At 45.6% G+C, this 20,591-nt stretch overlaps 1 protein-coding gene across 1 annotated transcript; it reads right to left on the bottom strand.

Annotated features, from left to right (window-relative positions):
• Positions 1-10,423: 10,423 nt before the first annotated feature.
• Positions 10,424-20,004, bottom strand: POU2AF2 (POU class 2 homeobox associating factor 2). Its single transcript, XM_026709030.1, has 5 exons — positions 19,995-20,004; positions 17,705-17,814; positions 13,946-13,988; positions 13,261-13,547; positions 10,424-10,828 (listed from the first exon to the last, which is right to left on the bottom strand). Exons 1-5 carry the CDS (start codon positions 20,002-20,004, stop codon positions 10,424-10,426), a joined length of 855 nt encoding a protein of 284 aa, XP_026564815.1.
• Between the last annotated feature and the right edge of the window lie 587 nt (positions 20,005-20,591).

Genomic DNA, 20,591 nt, shown 5'->3' with positions numbered 1-20,591 from the left:
CATTCAGAACAATTTCAAAAGCATCCCTTTGTAATGTATAATCTTGGGCATTTTTAACAGTTCTCGTGATATTTTTTTTTAGACCGGATTCCATCAAGTTGCCCTTCCAGTGTAACTTATCTAGCACCCATTCAACCAAAATCCTCAAACCTGGCATTCTTCGCCATTGATTGGGGTTTAGAGTTGGCCTAGTACTTAGATAATCTGTGGCTCTAAATCAGAGGTCCTCAAACTTGGCACCTTTAAGTCTTGTGGACTCAACTCCCAGAATTCCTCCTCCTCCAGTCATGTTAGCTCAGGAATTCTGGGAGTTGAAGTCCACAAGCCTTAAACTTGCCAAGTTTGAAGACCCTTGATCTATATTATTTATGTAGATATATAAATAGCTAGTGGTAGCTAGCTATATGCATATATCAATATATATTTTGATATATAGATATATACTACAGATATATACTCTAGATCAGGGGTCTTCAAAGTTGACAACTTTAAGACTGGTGGACTTCAACTCCCAGAATTCCTCCTCCAGTCATGTTAGCTCAGGAAGTCTGGGAGTTGAAGTCCACAAGTCTTACAATTGCCAAGTTTGAAGACCCTTGCTCTAAACCTACTTTCCTGAAATCAGTATCCTCTTGAGATCACTGCCCAAGGTGGGCAATTTATGGTGGACCTCCGTGGGCTCAACGGGCAGGGAGTTGGAAGGGGCTGCAGGTTGCAGAAGCTTGTTGGAAAGAGACTCCCCCTTTGGGGGTCTGGACCACCTTGGTTTCTTCCCCCTCCCCAGGCATCCTGGGAAGTGTAGTTTAGCCTCCTCTGTACCTTCAGCCCCACGTCGTGCGATTTGACGCCGGAGCGAGGAGGGCCCCGACCGCCTCTGGGTGGTGCAGCAACGCCGGGCCTTTGTAAGTGAATTGCACGCTCGTTTGGGGGGGGATGGAGAAGGGGGCGAGTGGGGACGGTCGGGCGGCGGTTCCGCATTTGGGAGCAGAAGAGGAGGAGAGGAAGAGGAGGAAGGAATGCTGAAGGAGGGAGAGAAAGGCTGGGCTTTGGGGGGGGGTGTCTCTGCATCCCCTCCAGGAATCGGAATATCCGGAGAGGGGCGCACGGAGGGCTGGGTTGCAAGAGGAGCGACGCCCCCGCGGGTGCGCAAAACGCGTCCCGGAGGCTGCGGCGGGCGCAGGGCTGGCAGCAGCAGCAGCAGCATCGCCTAGACGGTGCCAGGGGTGGGAGGAGCGCAGGATTTGGCCCCGCTCCTGCTGCGCTCCGAAGAGGGCAGCCGGAGGGCGCCTCGGTGCCTTCCCGAGCGAGCGAGCGGGCTGGGGGGAGCGGCGGGCTGGGGGCAGAGCAGACGGGCGAGTCCCGGCGCCGTCGGGAAGCCAAAAGCCAGCACCAAGCCCGTTGGAGAGCGCCCCAGTTGGAGAGAGCGCGCGGAGAGGGTGGCGCGCACCTGGATGCCCCTCTCCGGCCGGTCCTCCACGGGGGTCGCGGTGGGACGTCGCCCCGACCCCTTGCCTCGCTTTCCCGGGCAAGGCAAGAGGGAGAGGCGCTGGAGGAGACGCCACCAGCGGAGCAAACTTCCCGAGGGGGGAAAACGCAGCGCGCTCCTCGGCTGCGCTTTCCTCTTGCCAAGCGTCCCTCCGCTGCCCACCTTCCCCTCCGCCAGTTGCACCCCCAAACACGCCTGGGACCTCCGTCCCGACCCCCGCCTGCCTTTTGCACGCCTCTCCCGGCGCCCCTCAAGCCGGGTCCCAGAGCCGCGAATTGCGCCCCGGGCCGTTGTAAGGACGAATCAGCCGCGCGCAAACCACTTTGCGCGCAGAAGTTTTCGCCGCGCGGCAGCGCCGCGGCTGGCCGTCGGAAGCATCGCGCGCGGTAGGGGTGGGGGCCTGGGGAGCCAAGTCGGTTAGCGGGAAGAGGGGGGGGTCTCCCTTGAGCAGCCTCGCGCACCCACCCATCCAAAAAAGGGAGGGGCGCCTCCCTTCTCTTTTGCGCCCGACTAGCCTGTCTTTCCTTTCCAAAAGCAGAATTTGGGGGCCTCAGATGGAGGCGGCCATCCCTTGTGGATCAAAATTGCAATTCAATTGGGTTGGGGGTTTGTGGGGGACACACACGCACGCACACACACACACGTTAAAAAAAAAACTTTGCAACCCACTTTTCCCACCCTGAAATGCCAGAAATTCAGTCTATGGTGGGTTGTTGTTTTTTTTAAATGCACCTTTTTAAACCAGGCGGATTAAGAATTATCCACATAACTTCACAGTGGGTTTTTTTCTTCTTCCTTTTCTTCTATTTTTTTCTCTCTCTCCCCCAAAGAGTGATTCAACAACCAACTTTTGGAGTAGCCACATTCCAGAGCATTCACAGCTGGGAACGGCCCGGCTGTGCAGCACTGGGTGTGTGAGTGTGTGAATGTTTGTGGATTTTATGTATATGAGTTTACACCGGATTTGGTTTAACATGCATGCCCTTAAAATCATTGCTCTGCAAATTTGGGAATCTCTCACTCTATTTTCCTTTTCTCTCCCTTCTTTTTCCCTATTTTTTTTTTTGAAAAAAAAAATCCTTTGAAGGCAAGCCATCCCAAAGGCACGGGAGAGAAGGACTTTGACCCCCCCCCACCCTCCCACCCAAAAAAAACCCACCCAAGGTACAATTTTGACTTACCTGACATTCTTCAGCAACAGAAAATGGAGCCGTTGCCTTTCCACTCCCAACAGGGACCAAATCAAGGACACTCAGCTGGGCTCCCTAAAGCAGAAGGAAAATATGCAAGAAAACAGGAATTTTGGGATTAAAAAAGAATTCTAAAGCCTTGGTGCAGCTCTTGACTGGGAGACAAACAATATTAATCTTTTATACCTACGGATATAAGTTTGAATTTTTCTCCCCACAAGCCAAGTATTTAAAACCTCCAGAATCCATTGATTTGACAATCAAGGATTGCGCGATAGTTTCAATTTGAATATTCAAAGGCTTCAGAAAATGGACTCTCTTGGAGGAAAACCTAGCCTAGCCCCATCTAGGACAGGGTCTGGGGGAACAAGATCCACCGGGCCCACCTCCCTGGAAGCCCCCCCTTGGGGGTCCTGCCCAGCTTTTTAGCTCCCTGGCCCCAAACGAGGCAGGCGCCCCCAAAGAGAACCCACAGTTTTGCCGGTGCCAAATTCTAGGCCCTCCCTGGCACTTCCATGTCCCCCATCACCTGATGAGCCTTCCCTGCAACAATTTGGGGAGACCTGGGGATCGGGGTGCATTGGGGAGGGGCTGCCTGATGCATTTGTGGACAAAGAGGGCCTTGAAAAGGGATGTGGTGTGTCCAGGAAAAGGGCATTGTGTCCTGCAAGCAATAAATGGGGGTGACTGGGGGACCTCATTTTGTGAGCTTTGGGGTCTCTGATGTGCCCCCCAGTTTCTACCTAACCCCCCCCTTTTTTTTCTTCCAACGTGGGTGTAATTTTTAAACTTCTCCTTTGCAACAGCTACTCCGATTTGCATTGTGGGAGCCTCTTGTCTTCAGAAAGTTGGCTATTTCCACCGCCCCCCTGTTCTGGCCTTGCAATCACAGGCAAGGCAGGCTGAGGTTGGTTGGAACTCCAGAGGAAATTTCTAAATTTTGAACCTGGATTCTTTCACGCCTTTTCCTCTCATTCCCTCCTTTAGAAGGAACCCAGGACAGCTGAGTCAATGAAAAACCCAGCCTGCGTTGTTAATGATCTACTATGAATATAATTTGGCCGTTGTTCCCGATTCAATTTTCGTTTTGTTGAAAAATAAGGCTTCAGCAAATAGCCCTGATTGGAGAGAAAGAGACCTACAGAGCTGAATTCACGATGTGATTCCTTTTGGGCCAGGGTTTATTCTCCCAGAGCATCTTTTGCACGTTGAAATGCTGTGTTCTCCTTCTATTATTATTTTTTTTGATCAAACTGTGCATAATCTGAAAAGAGTTACGTGACACTGGAGAAGTGTGAGAAAGTAACCGGGAAGGATTTTATCAATGGAGAGGGCGGTTTGGGGGCTTGGCCACCCCTTAAAATTCAGAGACTGTCAGCTCGACATATGAAACTCCAAGTGAGGAAGAGAGGCTCTAAAACACAACCTAAAGGATTTATAAATTGCTGGGGGTGCTTGCCCAAGGATCTACACCCCCCAACCGTTCATCTCTAAAATAAGAACTTTCTAATCTAGAACAATATAGAATATAACATCTAAAATGATTTTTGAAACAATGGTGTGGATTCCGGACCTGTAATAATTGTGAAAGTATAAAGGAGGCCTGCAAACTTTAACCTTGAGTTCTGGTCGTGGTATGAGATTGATTGATTGATGGCTCAATCCGTCAAATTTATATATCTGCCCATCCCATCAAAGGTAACTCTGGAAGGCCAGCAAGAATCAGTAAGAACAATAAATAAAAACCAAAAATGTACAGTAGGGGAAAAAAAACCTTATTAATAAATATCCTGCAATCAAAAATGGATGCACTCTGCATATTTTCAGAAAAAGCAGCAGTGATTGAAAAGTGGGGGGGCATTTATTTTGTCTTTTTAAACAGTATGATTGGAGCTCTTGGTTCTCAAAATGCATGAAGGTATCTAAAAGGGAGATCTGCTGTTTAAACTGCAAAAACAAAACTGAATGTTCTAGATTGATGGATGCCCAAATAAGAAAATATTCCTTTATTATTATTTGTTGGCTGGCAAAGAGAGATGGACAATTTTATTCCAAACAGAAGAGGTCATTTTTTTTATTCAAAGAGGAAGCAAAGAAGGCAAAGACAGTTGGAATTAAATGCTATTTTTTTCATTTATGGGGAAAGTTGGCCTAACCAGTTTAGAACTTCAGCGCTATTTTGTTTTGGTGTCCAGTTTCAGAAATGAGGTGGAAACTCCTGGGAGATTATGCAAAATTTGGAATTTCTCCTTTCCCCAGATCTATTGGGCTACAGTTCTCATCACCCCAAACAATAGTGCTAGCTGGGAATAAAAGAAATTGTAGTCTAACAGATCTAGATGAGGCTGACTGGGAAGAAACTGGACATTTATTGTTGCTCTTACGACATAATTTTTGACAGGGCAATCCAACCTTGGCAATTTGAAAACCTGTGGACTTCAACTCCCAGAATTCCCCAGCCAACATGGCTCACTGGAAAATTCTGGGCGTCAAAGTCCACAGATCTTAAAGTTGCCAAGTTTGAAGGCCCCTGGTTTAGAATCTAAATAGTGCCTTATCAACTTGAGTCATTTCCAAGAGGTAAAAATGGTTGAATGCGAACGGACTTTTTCCAAAACTCAACCAGGGAATCCTAATTCCTGGAGCATCAAAAGTCACCGAATTTGGAAATAATCCTCTCTAAATTTCAGGAAAAATTCAGCATGAGTATGCATAGGACTGGCCTTTGATCTACATCCATCTTTATTTTCCTTTCTCCTCCTTGCCTCTTTATCTTTCAATGTTAAAAGTTGACGTAGCAATATATCTGGTTGACATAGCTGGTTTCCAGGATAGCAATTCTCAACTTTGGCAACTTCGAGATGTGTGGACTTCAACTCCCAGAACTCCCCAGCCAGCCGCTGCCTTCGACCATTTGTGTCTTTCCTAAGGATTACGGCTAATTTACCTACCAAGTCATCTGCTTTCCATCCATTGTGGGCTTATAAAAAAAAAAACCAGTTCAGGAATGCAGACCTGACCTGCAAGCACCGGAAATTGTGACTGGGGAATTCTGGGAATTGGAGCCCATACATCTGGAAATCCCCACGGTTGAGAGATCGGGCCTTAAAGAAACTGAGGCACTTGCCAAAATTCTACCTTGACTATCTAGGTAGAGGATGATGGAGATCTGTGTCCCTGGAGCTGAATGGCATAATTCAAAGGTCTTTGTACCGCTGTGTCTTCTCTACCAGAGGAGTTTTCAAGGAAGTATGGCTGGCTGGGGAATTCTGGGAGTTGAAGTCCAGGCATCTTAACAGAATAACTGAGTTGGAAGGGACGTTGGAGGTCTTCTAGTCCAGCCCCTTGCTCAGGCAGGAAACCCTACACCACTCCAGACAAATGGTTGTCCAATCTCTTCTTTAAAAGCTCCCGTGTTGGAGCACCCACAACTTCTGAGGCAAGAAGTTGTCGAGGTTGGGTAACCATGTTTTAGAAAGATGCCGCTCATCGCGAGACTAGAGTCTCTACTGTACAACCAACAGAAAGACAGACGCCCCAGCGACGGCCTTTCCTCTTCCACACAGACTGCCGGCTAATGCCTTGGCTACAAGCCTGTGCGGCTGCGTGTGTCCTGCAGGCAGTTGCTGGCCGCAGAAAACTGGGGCAGTGCCCAAACAGCAGATTGCAGGCAGGGGAGGACTCTTATCGAGAGAGAGAATCTGTCCCGGACAAGCCCAGGCCACCCCAACTCTACTCCACCTGCCTGCCTTCCTGAATCCAACTTGTCTTGAGGCCAAAGTCCAGGATGGCTGGAATGCCTTGGCTTGACAAAGGCCTCCAAGGAGATGTCGCAACAGCCTGAAGAGCGTGTGTGTGTGTGTGTGTGTGTGTGTGTGTGTGTGTGTGTGTGTATGTACCGCATACCCGGCAGGCTGAGGTTGGTTTCCATTCTAGCAAGTTGGAACAGGACTTTTGAGGAGAAGAAAGGAGACAACGAAGCCCTCCAGGGAAGGGAAGGAATGCTTAAGAGGGGCAGGGCAGAGGTTGAAACTTTGGACCCGGAGTCCAGCTGGATTTGGATGTCCTCCTGCCTCATTCTGGCTGTCCGCGGTTTGATCAATATCTGAAGAACCTGGTAGAGTTTGAATCTGGTCATAAAAGGAGATCGTAAGAACGTCGATGGACCTGCTTGGCAAAAACAAGTCTTAGAAATGAGCTTTGTAGACCTCATCAGTTTTCCTTCTTTCCTTCCCTTCTTTTCACTCTTTCTCTCTCCTCCCTCCCTCCCTCCCTCCCTCCTTCCTTTCCTCATCTCTTTGTCCCTTCCTTCCTTCCTTCCTCCCCCTCCCTTCCTTCCATTCTTTGTCTCTCCTCCCTCCCTCCCTCCTTCCTTTCCCCATCTCTTTGTCCCTTCCTTCCTTCCTTCCTTCCTTCCTTCCTTCCTTCCTTCCTTCCTTCCTTCCTTCCTTCCTTCCTTCCTTCCTTCCCTCCCTCCCTCCCTCCCTCCTCCCTTCCTTCTCTTTCTGTCTTGGTTGCAATGAAGCCAACAAAATCTGGACTACACCAAGGGCGTGTATTTCACATTTTTATTGGCTCGTGACCAAGCCTTCTATTTCTACACTTCTGTATATTAATACATTAAACAAGGGAGTGTTCCAAACAACATACAGTTCAAAGGCAGCCAGTCCCCAGTGGGTCCTCCGCCCCTTCATTCATTCTGGAAAATGGGACAACTGGAGCCTGTGTTTTACTGGGCTGCAGCAACTGGTCTGCAGGGCCAGTTGTGGTCCTGGGACGAGTTTCTTCTCCATCCACGGATCCAGTTGGTTCGAAATGTCCTCAGTTGCACCCCAGTCTTAGATGCAATTGGCTATCTTGACCCATTTTTACCACCACTGCACCGTGATCGAAAGGGAGCAGGGAAGCACAGTCTGGGAGGGGAAACTGCTCTTTTCAAAAATGCTCCTCAGAGGATTTCGGGAAGGTGTTCCAAAGTCACCTGTGAACACAATCTGGTGTGAAGGTGCTTGGAATTCTACCCTGTGGTCCTTTGCAGTTCTGATCTCCAGAAATCCTGCACAGGTCCTGTTTGTCTGGCCATTGGGGTGTGTGTGTCTCTCTGTTCAAAGCATTATGGAGTCTTTGCAGACCATTATGGAAGGGGGCATAAAACAATCAACCCCCCCCCTCAAGGGGGGACCATTGGGCTGTGTTTGCAGAGGAAGCCCCCCCCCTGTGGTTCAACTGGAGGAGTCCCTTGCAAAGAATCCAGGATCTTTTAGCAAAGACCTCCATCTGCTGGCCAGCACTGAGAATGCAACGCTCCCCCTGGGGAGCAACTTACCTGGGATAAGGGAAAAAAGCATTTGAGCAGGTTATAGCTTTCTGCTAGTTTGATTTTTTTAAAAAAATGCTTTGAGTTAAGGGGAACAGGGGGAAAGTGCTCTCTTTACAGTACTGCGGGGAGAAATTTAACCAGAGCACAGAATCCATTCTTCCCTTTGTGTTTCTGGACTGGCGTCCTTACAAGGGGATAAGATTCCAGGTTCAACCATTGTACTAACCACGGTTTGATGAGATGAGTTCATAGTAACCCCAAACCAAAACACAATGTGGTAGGGCAGGAAGATCCGGGTCTCACTGTGTCTCTGAGAAACAGCTTCCTTAAGGCGGGCTTCCCTTTCAGCACATGTTAGGGGGTTTGGCTGGAATAGAATCCTAGAGTAATAAGAGGTGGAAGGGACCTTGGAGATCGTCTAGTCCAACCCCCTGCTCCAGCAGGAGACCCCGTACCATTTCAGACAAATGGGTCGTCCGGTCTCTTTTTCAAAAGTGCTGGAGCACCCACAGTTTCTGAAGGGAAGTCGTTCCACGGATTAACTCTTCTCCGTGTCAGGAAATGCCTCCTTAGTTCGAAGTCGATTCCGCTCCTTGATGAGTTTCCATCCGTTGCTTCTCGTCTTGTCGTGTGTCAATAAACAGGATTATGATTCGGGCTGGGAACCTCAGTAGCATCAATCCAACATTGCCTGAGAGCCAGGTTAGGGGTCCATGAGTCCACTTGGAGGGTTGAGATTCAATGAGCGCAAAAAAGGAAACGTTACTTGCTTTGCCGGGGGTGGGTTCTAGAAGGGAGGGTGAGGACAGTGCATTGCTGAAGGCAACCCGCGTGTGGAACATTTCCATGCGCAGCTCCATCTTGTGGCCAGAACATCACCCTGTCTGTCAGCACCTGTCGCTCTGCTTATTGTGCCTCAAAGATGTCCTTCGTGCCCTAGTGTTGGGGAAAGGATGCTACAGGCTGCCCAAACATCCATGAAAAGATAGCAGTGGGACCCTTCATAGGGGGGTTTTATAGTCTACAGGTAATCCTCGATTTACAACAATTCATTTACTGTTTGGAAGTTACAACGGCACTGAACAAAACGACTGACAACTAAAAACACTTCTTTGGTCTTTTTAGTTGCCAGCAGAAAGGGACTGGGGGAAAACAGTGCATTCCTTAAATGCTTCAGATAAATCGCTTTGGCAGCCGAAGCTTCTGGCACACAAGATTATTACTGGAGAGCATGACTGACACTCGTGCATGTCAGAGTCCTGACAACAACTTATGGCCTTGTTTCACACTTGTGACTGTTGTGACCTTGTTTCACACTTACGACTTGGCAACTGGCTCATATTTATGACAGTAGCAGCATCCCAGAATCAAGCGATCACCTTTAGCGACCTTCTGCCAATGGGGAAGTTAGATTCAAGGTGGATTTAAAGGAGACCTGCTTGCTTTCATTATGTGGCTCCATCTTTAAGGGCCACTTTGGAGATGCAAAATTCAAAATTCTCCCCTTTGGTCGAAGTCAAAACCTGCTCAAAGAAATCACCCTCCGTGGTTCTGTTCTGTGACTTGTTGGGAGAAGAGGAAGTTTGTTCTGGTCATGTACTTGTTCTATCCAAACCTGGCAACTTTAAGATGTGTGGACTTCAACTCCCAGAATCCCCTAGCCAGCATAGCATAGTTGCCAAGGTTGGAGACCCCTGGCATAGTGTACCATAGCCTGCTGTGCAGTGGTGGGATTCAATTTTTTTTTACTATCGGTTCTGTGGGCGTGGCTTGGTGGGTGTGGCAGGGGAAGGATACTGTAAAATCTCCAGTCAGAGGTGGGATTTGCCGGTTCTCCAAACTACTGAAAATTTCCGCAACCGGTTCTCCAGAACTGGTCAGAACTTGCTGAATACCACCTCTGTGGCTGGGGAATTCTGGGAGTTGAAGTGCACAAGTCTTAAAGTTGCCAAGGTTGGAGACCCCGATGCGAAGACTGGCAGATGACATAGAGAACTATCAGAGAATGGCGTGTCTGTGAAATGTATTTACAGAAGTACAGTAGGTATGTTGCTCAACCACAGAGTAGCTAAGTAGATCATGCATTACAAACCCAACTTTTTGGCCGTTTGCCCTGTGCTGTCTATGCTAATTGGGCCCAGTTCTGCCCTGATGCCTCCCACTTGATCCACTGACATCTTCTGCAAGCAAAGAAACATGGTTTCCCTGAGCCAGGGTTGCCCATACGCAACACAACCTTGCCATAACTGACTTTTGATTGTTAGTGTTGGGATGATAGGGATGTGATTGCAAGGAAGCCTCAACTAGATTGGATCTGGCTTTGAACCAGTGTAGCTTTGAAGGCCTCGAACCACCTTCCAACTTCAAGATTGGTAGCCGTGGCTTCAACAAAACAGAAACCAAGTCTTGGCTGCTTCTCCTTTCTGCTCAGTAAGTCCTTCGTTCCTCATAGGATCCCCAGAGAAGACTCGGGTCTTCCTTGGGCCAGAAAGAACTGCTATCTTGGAGAGCGGCTGTATCTGAGGGCTCCTCAGAAGACCCTGGAGGCATCTTGAGCCCAGGGAGGTCATTGGCTGCAGCAGTTGTGAAAGAGGAGAAGGGCGAGTTTGAAGAGGTGGAGAAAACAGCTGGATACTGGACATCTTCAAGCGGGTGAAAGGAATAAGACTGGATTCCGGAGAGGGTTAAATTCCAGTTGGGGTTTCTACAGTGGGAAGCTGTCCCTGGCTCATGAGCTGAAAAGCAGCTGGAGGCTGGAGCTACTTGGAGAGGTTCTGGACATGCTTCCAACTGACCAAGGTTGTCCGGCATAGATTGTTCCCAGGAGTCTCTCTGTTGGAGGAAGAAAGAGGGGTGCATTTAAAGATCTAAAAGTGTTGAAGGAGAATAACCGTCTCCAAGATACTTTTAACTTGCCTACACAAAGGAGCACAATTACTATTAATCTTCTCATCACTCCTTATTGCCCATCCCCTCCCACTTGTGACTGTATGACTGTAACTTTGTCACTTGTATCCTCACGATTTACACTGACTGTTTCCTAGTATGATTTGATGGCTTATTGTACCCTACGGCTGTCATTAAGTGTTGTACCTGATGATTCTTGACTCTTGACGAATGTCTCTTTTCTTTTATGTGCACTGAGAGCATTTGCACCAAGACAAATTCCTTGTGTGTCCAATCAAACTCGGCCAATAAAGAATTCTATTCTATTCTATTCTTAAACTATCCCCTATTGACCTCACCCCATTCCTAAGAGGTCTGTAATGGGGACGTGCATAAGTGCACCATCGTGCCTACCATCCCTGTCCTATTGTCCCCATTTATTTATACCTATTTCCTGTATTCATACTCATGTTTATTCTTATACCTATTATCTTGTAAGCGATTGACAAGTCAAATAAATAAATAAATAAATAAAAACCCAGAATTTGAGGTATCTATCTATCTATCTATCTATCTATCTATCGATCGATCGATCGATCTATCTATCTATCTATCTATCTATCTATCTATCTATCTATCTATCTATCTATCTATCTATCTATCTATTTTGAAGAACCCACTATGAAATGTCAAGAGAGGAACCACAGTGTGAAGTGTGCATGAAATACTGCACTGCACCTTTGCAAGCACATAACATGGCCCTGGGAGCAGACTTTAACACCTTGAGGTCAGTGGTGGGTTTCAAAACTTTTTCCTGCACACAAACTTTTTCCCACACACCAAACGCAGGCTTCACGTGCACACAACGTTTTCCACTCACCTTATGCTGCAAGCCCTGTGTGTAAAAGAGCTGATGCGTGGCAATTGGCTGTGCTACGCAAAGCAGCTGAATTTGAAAACCAGGAAATAAAGGTCAGAATAGATCTGGGGTGAATGGGAGAGCCCAGAAGCTGATCCTCGGAGCTACCGGTTCAGCCAAACAGGGCCGAACCGGTAGAATATCACCACTGCTCGAAATCAGCCGTCTTTGAATGCAACCGAGTTGTTAAAAACAGGAGCTTCTAATCGATGGGTCGATAAAAATAATGCGCTTTGAAAAGCCAGGGCGATGTTCTTGCTGTCCAGTCTGTAGAGTATTGGATCAATAACTGCTTTTTTCCCTCACCGCCAGCCTGAGCCACACGGAACAGGTTCTGGACTTTCCCCAGATGTGTCTGGCCCACATTCACCACACACAATTTTCTCTTTGCTGTACTGTCCAACAACCTCATTCTTTTCAATGGATGGGCCCACAATTCAGAGTGGGTGTTAGCACTGGGTAGCAGACGGCTGAGTTTGTGAACTTCCTGCCCTCTGGGATTTAATTGGGTACAATTTGCACAACAGTGGACTTTTCCTCCTTGCTCCTAACCACAGTTCAGAGTGTCCTAACGCCCCCCCCTCCCCCTCCGTTTTCTGATGAGAATCTCATCTCCAACCAAAAAGCGAGACAGCCTTCAGTTAGCTGGACTGGTGTTAAAATGGCCTTCCCACTTCCCGGACACCATCAAGGTGTGTAAAATCAGGCCATCATTGTTAACCACCATCTCGGTTAAGAATCAGTGATGAAGAGCTAATGTCAAGCCATGATTTTTTGTTCTGCCAACCATAGCATTGAATGGGGAGCTTCGGCTAAGCCACAGGGAGAGGCCCCATAGACGGAGCTGAGAAGATGGTGGTTCATCAAACTCAAGGCAAAATGAAAGCATGGTATGATTTAGCACAAGGGTCTCCAACCTTGGCAACTTTAAGACTTGTGGACTTCAGCTCCCAGAATTCCTCAGCCAGCTTTGCTGGCTGAGGAATTCTGGGAATTGAAGTCCACAAGTCTTAAAGTTGCCAAGGTTGGAGACCCCTGATTTAGCACAATCTGAGAATCCAGTCAACATGTCATTTAGAGGCACTGTACAAAATTCAGCACAACCCAACAACTTCAGGGGATTCTGTCATGTGGCCATTGGCTCTCCAGAAGCATCTCCAGGACTAGCATGGGAAACAAAACTACTAAGGAAAATGTGGGGAATTTTTTTTAGGGTTCAACTATTGATGTTCTCCCAGTGTTCCATTGAAGTTGCCCATCTGCCCGAACCCCTTTGTCGATGGTCAAAGAACATGGATAATTTTTGGAGAACCATCAGGTTCTCAACTCCACCGTGGATTTTTTCAAAAAAAATGTTTGAACTCCAAGGTTGGTAGGAACAGAAAGATGGATTACGCGGGGCACCCAAAATCAAACAATCTTTTCATTTTTTCATTTAATCCCATTGTCCTCTACTTACACTGAAATAATGAGCTGAATCGCTTGGAAAGGATGATGTTGAGTTGCCAAGGATAGCAGAGGCTCCAGAGGGGATGATGGATGCAGCCCGTTGGTCCACATACTGATCGATTAAGTGGGCATCCAGAGACAAAGAATATCCCTGACTTGCCGGGGATTCATAAGTCAACGACTTGGGTAGCAAGGAGGAACTGTAGACGTCGCTGGAAATATCTTTGCTGTTGTGTAAGTCCATATCTGTTGTCAAGGATCTTCGAACACCATAATAACCGGATGCTGTGGGAGAACCTTTGGGCCATGGAGAAATGGATAATCAGGGTGTGGTAGCAGCAGGAAGGGGAAACAGGACCGTATAGAAACTATTAAGAGTGTCATAATTTTGGAGCTGTCATCAAATTAAATAAGCATTTGGTAGTTGTCAAGGATGTCTAATCAATGAATAGATGAATGTAATATATAGATTATCCTTGGGGCAATAAGGGTTTGTCTTGGGTTTTGAATGATGGGTGTATTTTTTTTCATAAGAGGAACTTCAGGGAGGCATGTTTCGGCTTGCGTGTGAAAATGAAAAGGGAATTTCTTGTTTAACATGAGTTAGATCAGGAGTCCCATGTTAATGGAAGATTTTTTTAAAAAATTGGAGGAATAGGAGGGATGGACAGCGATGTAGTTATTAAAATACTTACTGGGCAGTGGAACAAAAGATGGTTGAGAACTCACAATGCTCCCCTGAAAGAAAAACACAACATCTTGAAAAGGAATTTGGGCTGAGTTTGCCCAGAAGCTAAGCCACAAAAAGTGCTTTGCAAGCCAGAATAGCTGGAGCCACGTCACATGTTAAAGCCAACCCTGAACAAAGGACGTTGTAGCTTAGCATGCTACCTGAACTCAGGTGTCGTAAGATGCCATCTTAGATCAAACGCACCAAAAGTGCGGAATCCTTTCCAGGTATAGACCGAATTTGAAGTTTCCGATTTGCAAATTCATGCTTCAAGCCAGTGCTGTGGCCAGGAGCATCTCTGGCGGAGACAGGGTCAAAGATGGCAGTCTCACACATACACAATTGAGCCCTACTCAGTTTTCACATCCGTCGCAACTATGCTTTTTATTTTGGGCAATGCTGCCGCAGGAGGAAAATTTAGCCACAAGGATGCCAATAGGTTACTCACAGTACTCTCAGATTCAGCCCATGAAATATTTGCTAATGCCTTATACTTTTTCACATGAAATAAAAACCGGCTGAGGAATAATCCTATTAGCAGCATGCAAGTAATTGCACTGAATTGAAATGAAATCCTGTTTATGGGTCTTTCTCGCCTCCACCCACCAAGGTGTACTGGCTAAACCTGCCTTGGGAATCCCAGAGCTCAGAATGTCACTGAAAAATAATCAAGGTACGTTACACCAAGATAAAATCCCAGAAGCTGAGTTTTATAAAGAGAGGAGGTTAGGATTAGGGTTAGAGGATGGGATAACAAGTAATGGATGGAAACTCCTAAAGGAGAGAACCAATCTAGAATTTAAGGAGAAATTTCTTGACCGTGAGAATGATTGGGAAAACTTGCCTCCAGAAGTTGTGGGATTGGACAACCGTTTGTCTGAAGTGGTCTAGGGTCTCCTGCTTGAGCAGGGGTTGGACTAGAAGACCTCCAAGGTCCCTTCCAACTCTGTTCTTCTGTATTTTGTATGTGTATCTAAAAAAGGGGGTTACTTTATAGTCAATTTCACTGCCGTGTTGAGACCCAGATCCAATGTTCAACCCCCTACGTATTCCAAGAAAAAAGAAGCTAAGCCAAGCTAGTTTTTGGCCTAGATCTGCAGAAGGAATGATGAAAAAAGATGGCCCCCATTTCCTTTCAGAACTAATTCAAGGGCATTCTTTATTGTATCTTTCCAGCTCATCAATTACGTACAACCGAGTTGCCCTGAATAGCAAACGCTACCATTCGTTTTCATCCAGGCAACCTTCCTCAGTTTGCATACTGTAAACAGGAGTTTCCTGTCCTAGCAAGCAACCAAATTTAGAGGTCTGGATTTGAATTAAAATTTGCCAGTGTCAAGATTACCTCTTGGTGACCAACGCCCAGCTTCCACCTGGACACCAGCTAGCCCATGGAAATGAGCTCTTTAGAGCTCATGGCTGTTACCAGCCAGAGGTTAAAAACAGAAAGCAAACCTAGCGATCCAAAGGTGGGGAGCAGGTGGAGAACTTCAGATGCCACCACCAACACCACCTTGACGGAACTGCGACAGGTGGATCGGAAGCCATTGGTACAAGGTTTGTTTCTTTAGGAGCGTTTTTCCATCTCAGGAGCTTTAAGATGGGTGGCCTTCGATCCCCAGAATTCCCCCAGCCAGCATGCTAGGAGGACGAGAGAGCACTATAAGAAGAAATCACTCAAGACTAAGTAGACTACAAAGGAGGAAGGTCTTGCTTACAAATTCTCCAGCTCGCCAGTCAGATGCCCAAGGCTAGCCTGCTCCAAAGAAGAAGGCCTTTAGGCTTGGTCCACCAGAAGGATGTCTCCAATCAATCTGAATAGAGCTGGAAGGGCAACCGCTTGCTCAAGCAAGAGACCTTATATCATTTCAGACAGGTGGCTGTCCAATCTCATCTTAAAAAAAAACTCCAGAAGCACCTACAACTTCTGAAGGCAACTTCTGTTCCACTGGTTAATTGTCCTCACTGTTAGGAAGTTTCTCCTTAATTCCACATTGTTTCTCTCCTTGGAGAGTTTCCAGCCAATGTTCTTGTCCTGCCCTCTGATGCTTTGGAGAATTATTTGAGCTCCTCTTCTTTAGGAACTGAAGTCCTTGCACCTCAAAACTGTTGACGTTGAGTTAACTTTTCTGGTGGACCAAGCATGAAAGTCTTCTCTTTGGAGCAGGCTAGCCTGAGAACATCTCTGAATTGATCTGGGGCTGTATGTCTTCATTTTAGTCTTGGACTCTAACTTGGATTACTTGCCTAGTTTGTTGCTTTATCCTCATACTTATACTCCTTTAACCCAGTCTTTTTCAAACCTGGCAACTTTGAGACTTGTGGACTTGAACACCCATGTTATCATTATTATTTAGTAACAATAAAGAATGTGAAGATGAACATAAACTCTTGCAAAACCAGGCAACCAGCACTGTGGTTTCTTTAACTGGTCATTCCCCCAGGTAAACACAAACGGACTTGCAGGTATCTGGGTCAGTCACCAGGACAACTTCTCTCTAACAAGGTAGTTCTCTGAAGATGCCTTCGGGCACAAAGCCAAAAGCTGGAAGACAAAACGTCTGGTCCCGGTGACCAACCAAGATTGGATCCTGCAACGTTATCCTGGGACACATATATTTGCCTTCATTTGTGATCAATGAACTTCACCAGAATGTTGGTCATTGATCATCAGAAAGATCTCACGGAATTCTGCCATCTGGCATGTGTGGAAATCCAACTTAGAGATCGCAAATGGCAGGATTGTTTGGAAGATAAAAGGCCAGCTTTTTACAAGCCCAAATAATGTTGCATTTTGCTAATAAATAACAGGTACACACCCTAATAATGTCCAATCCAGACACCTGTTGCAAGGGGAATTTTGCTAAAATGGAGGGTGTGTTCTTCTCCAAAGATAAGTTCAGAGGAACGAGCCATTTCCTTCCTCCTCATCTCGGCTGTGTTCGTGCACCTGCTGTTTGCTCAACGTTTATTGTATCTCTTGTCCAACAACTGTATTGATGAGTGCATGGATAGAGCAACCAACTTGGGTAGAAGGCTCTCTGTGCAAATAAGGAAGCAGCTCTCTTATTTTGGGGTTGGTCCAACCAACCAGAGTGAAAAGTGATCACAAAGATGGCAGAGCAATTATCATAGGTAGTCCTCAGATTGCAACAGGTTGTTTAGCAACCAGCCAAAGTTCCTGGGAGCTATGCACAACCTAGAATCGAAGTTCCGATGGTTGACAACCTGGCTGCATTTATGGATGTTTGCAGCATCCTGCAGTCACATGACAATGTTTTACGACTGTTGCCAAAAAACAAAACCAGGATTTCTTTCCGTTTTTCAGCAAAACTGCACCGAACTATTGGTTCGTTTAATGACTGCCATAAGGAATATTATAAAAGCAGGTCAGTTACGTGACTGACCCATTTTATGACCACTGTGGCTTATAATCATGATGGAGAGGCTCCATTACGGTTGTAAGTCAAGACAACCTCTATAATGATGCATATTGTTGACCAGAATAGCCCTTACTAAATGCTACTATAGCCATTGGTCCACATGGGAAATTCCCCTGCAACATGACTTTTTTTTCTCAAACGTTGCCCTAGATATTAAATATAAAATACATACGGCAGATAATGAGTCTTCCTGCCTAAACAGCTTACATTTTTAGCCATGGTTAAAGGTTGCTGCATCAGAACCAGGTTTTGGAGAAGGAAGGTAAGAGATGACGACTTACACTTCGTCGCAAGCTGCTCGTTTGCATTGAGCGCTTTTCAGCCAGCAGATCCTTCACTGTGTGTTTGACGCGCACACCTTGATAAATACGCTTGCCGTAGTCTGTGGGGACTAAAGAAGACAAGATACGTGAGCAGGAAAGGAAAGGATCTCATAAGGGATGCTAGATGAAGAAAAGATTCAACTCCAGAGGTGTCCAACCTCAACAACTTGAAGACCTCTGGGCTTGAATTTCTCCTGCTGACTGGAGAATTCTGGGAGCTGATTTCCACAAATCTTCAAATTGCCATCCCTGAATCTACACGATTCAAGGATAGATCTCTGTTCCAGGAGCTAACTAAACCTTAATGTTAATTGTGAGAATAAAAAGAAGTAGAGTAAGGCTACATGGTTTGCTCTTTCATTCATGGATCGAAGGTGCCATCAAGTCCAGGGTCAACAGGCCAAGCTTGGGCTGGTGTTCAACCAGTCATCCTGAGATTGAATTGGATTTGGTTTTGTCAATGAGAAGCTAGCTAGGAGGAAGCAATGATAACATAGTCTAATGTGAAGATTCAATTTTTGTTTAAGGTGAATCAAAATCTCTTTGTGGCTTGATTCAACCAGAGTAGAGAACATTTTGTTGATTTTTCAAGAGTTTGCCATTGTAACTTCGAACAATCACCAAGTGAAGGGTTGTAAGTTGAGGAATACTCGTATTTTTCAAAATATCATTCCAAGCTGGAAATGATATATTTTTTCCCACTCACAGAAGCACTTCCTGAATCATTGGCAGCCATGGCTTTCACCAGATGCTTCTCTGTATATTTTGCTGATCTTGGGGGTGGGTGGGTGTCCATTCTAATCTCATTCAACTTGAAATAATGAAGCAGATTCTTTTATTCTGCCTTTGGAACTGTGCCCAATCATCACCTTCATTTAACGACCCCATAATTCCTTGCGGGGTGGAGTCTAGGCAATTGAATGGAGCTACCAGAGTGTTTTAATGGCCAGATGCCCTTCCTGTCACCAATGTGGAGTTTTGTTCAACAGATATATTCTCAGTGTGTCCAGAGAGAGAAATCTCTGCCTCTACCTAGGATTGAACTGACAACCTCCTGAGTGTGAGGCGAGAGCTTTTGGAACGGTGCACAAGGCACATTAAAAAGCAAAACAGATCTTGACAAAACAGATCCTGCAATCTTGACTTCTGGAGTCATACCCTGAAGACACCCCAACGCTCACAGAAAGAATCTACTCTGCAGAAGTGAGAAACAGCCTGAGCGGAACTTTCAGCCAGCTGTTATTTGAGGTTCCACTTAAAGTTTTAGGAAACAATGCAACTACAAAACTGGAGCATCTTTCAAGCTCAAATAAAGTGTCCTATGAGGAAAATTCTTTGATCTTTTATGTATATTGACCTACCCTTCCAAGGGTAGGTCTTTTTGTGCATAACTGTTTTGTGCTTTTGTTCTCTATTTATTTATTTAGCATATGGCATTTATTTCGCTTTTTGTTCCGCTTGGAAAATAGAGATAGATTAGTTCTGCAAATTGGGAGTGGTAATCCATAGAAAGCCTTTTCAAGATCTAGGACAATGGAACGGCTAGCCATCAAATCTTTAGACCTGTTCTATCCCGATTTTGGCTGCAAGTGATCTAAAAAAGGCAGCAGACCCCCCTCCCCACTTAAATAAAAATATTTATAGGAATCAATTGTGATCAGAAATAACTATGCACCCAGTCAATACGGAGAATCAAAGAAAACCCAAGCAATCGGTTTCCTGGTTTGTCTGGAGCTTAAGTCAGAGAGTGAAGCTGGTTCAAGATTCTGTCTTTGGATAAAACTGCTCCTTGGTTTTTATTTAAATAAAGCTACTTGGAAACCTCTGTCTTTTTCTTCAGTCCAGAAGGAAAAGGGTTTTCCCCTCATCTTTTCCTTTACCCAGCTAAGATGCACTCATCCAAATACAATAATTACAGCATTTTAGGAAACTTCACCACCACAAACTGTCTGAAACGGTTCAGTTGGCAGGATTTGAAATCAAAACTTTCCTGTATTTTGGGTTCTGTGGAATTAGCCTTGAGTTTGGCAATGATAGTAAATTGCCTGACCTGGAGGTTCTATTTTGGATACATATTTTTGAGGGAGCAATGTACAGGCAGTTCTTGACTTAACAATCTCAAGTGGGGGAAGAATTTCTATTGCCAAGCAAGGTGGCTGTTTACTATCTTGCAGCTGACTTTACAAACTTCTATGCCACCATTGCTAAACTAATTAATACGCGTGAAGTGGATCAAGTCAATACTTACCAGTTTCCATGCTCAAGGGGGACTATTTCTCTCTCTGTAAATTTAGCAGAATATTTGAGGAAATCTGCCGTCATGAACTTGGATGCTGCCGCAGAAGACTCTCTTTCTCACTCACGCTCACTTTGAATTGAACAGAAATGGCTTTTTCCGCAATTTTAGAAGACATCTCAGAAATGAGTTCTGTAGGATTTGTATAAATGCAAATCCTTTGATGTCTGTTTAGATGTAATTTGCATAGTCAGCGAGGAAAAGGTGCTTTCGCTGAGCCAAAATGCATAATTTTAGGAGCAAGAGGACAAGAGAGGATGGATGGATGGATGGACAGATAAATGTTCGTTTTTATAAACAGACTTTTGCTACAGGAAAAAGTTAAATGAAGAATGTTTAAGATTGTGAGGAGTCCTACAATTACTTGTTATTTTTAATAATTAGAACTGATATTGAGTATTTGCAATTGTAAAAAAAACCCTGCTTTATAGCTAAATAAATGTTCTAGATCTTGGTCTGGATAGTTTACATTATAATCCAAACTCCTGTGCATATACAACACAAAGAGAGTTTTTCCCATTTCCCATTGTCCTTTAGTTAGAAAGCTGT

Source organism: Pseudonaja textilis, chromosome 9, assembly GCF_049901715.1.
Source record: "Pseudonaja textilis isolate UNSWEBS1 chromosome 9, rPseTex1.2, whole genome shotgun sequence".
Classification (NCBI taxonomy): domain Eukaryota; kingdom Metazoa; phylum Chordata; class Lepidosauria; order Squamata; family Elapidae; genus Pseudonaja; species Pseudonaja textilis.
This window is presented reverse-complemented; position numbering and strand designations above follow the sequence as displayed.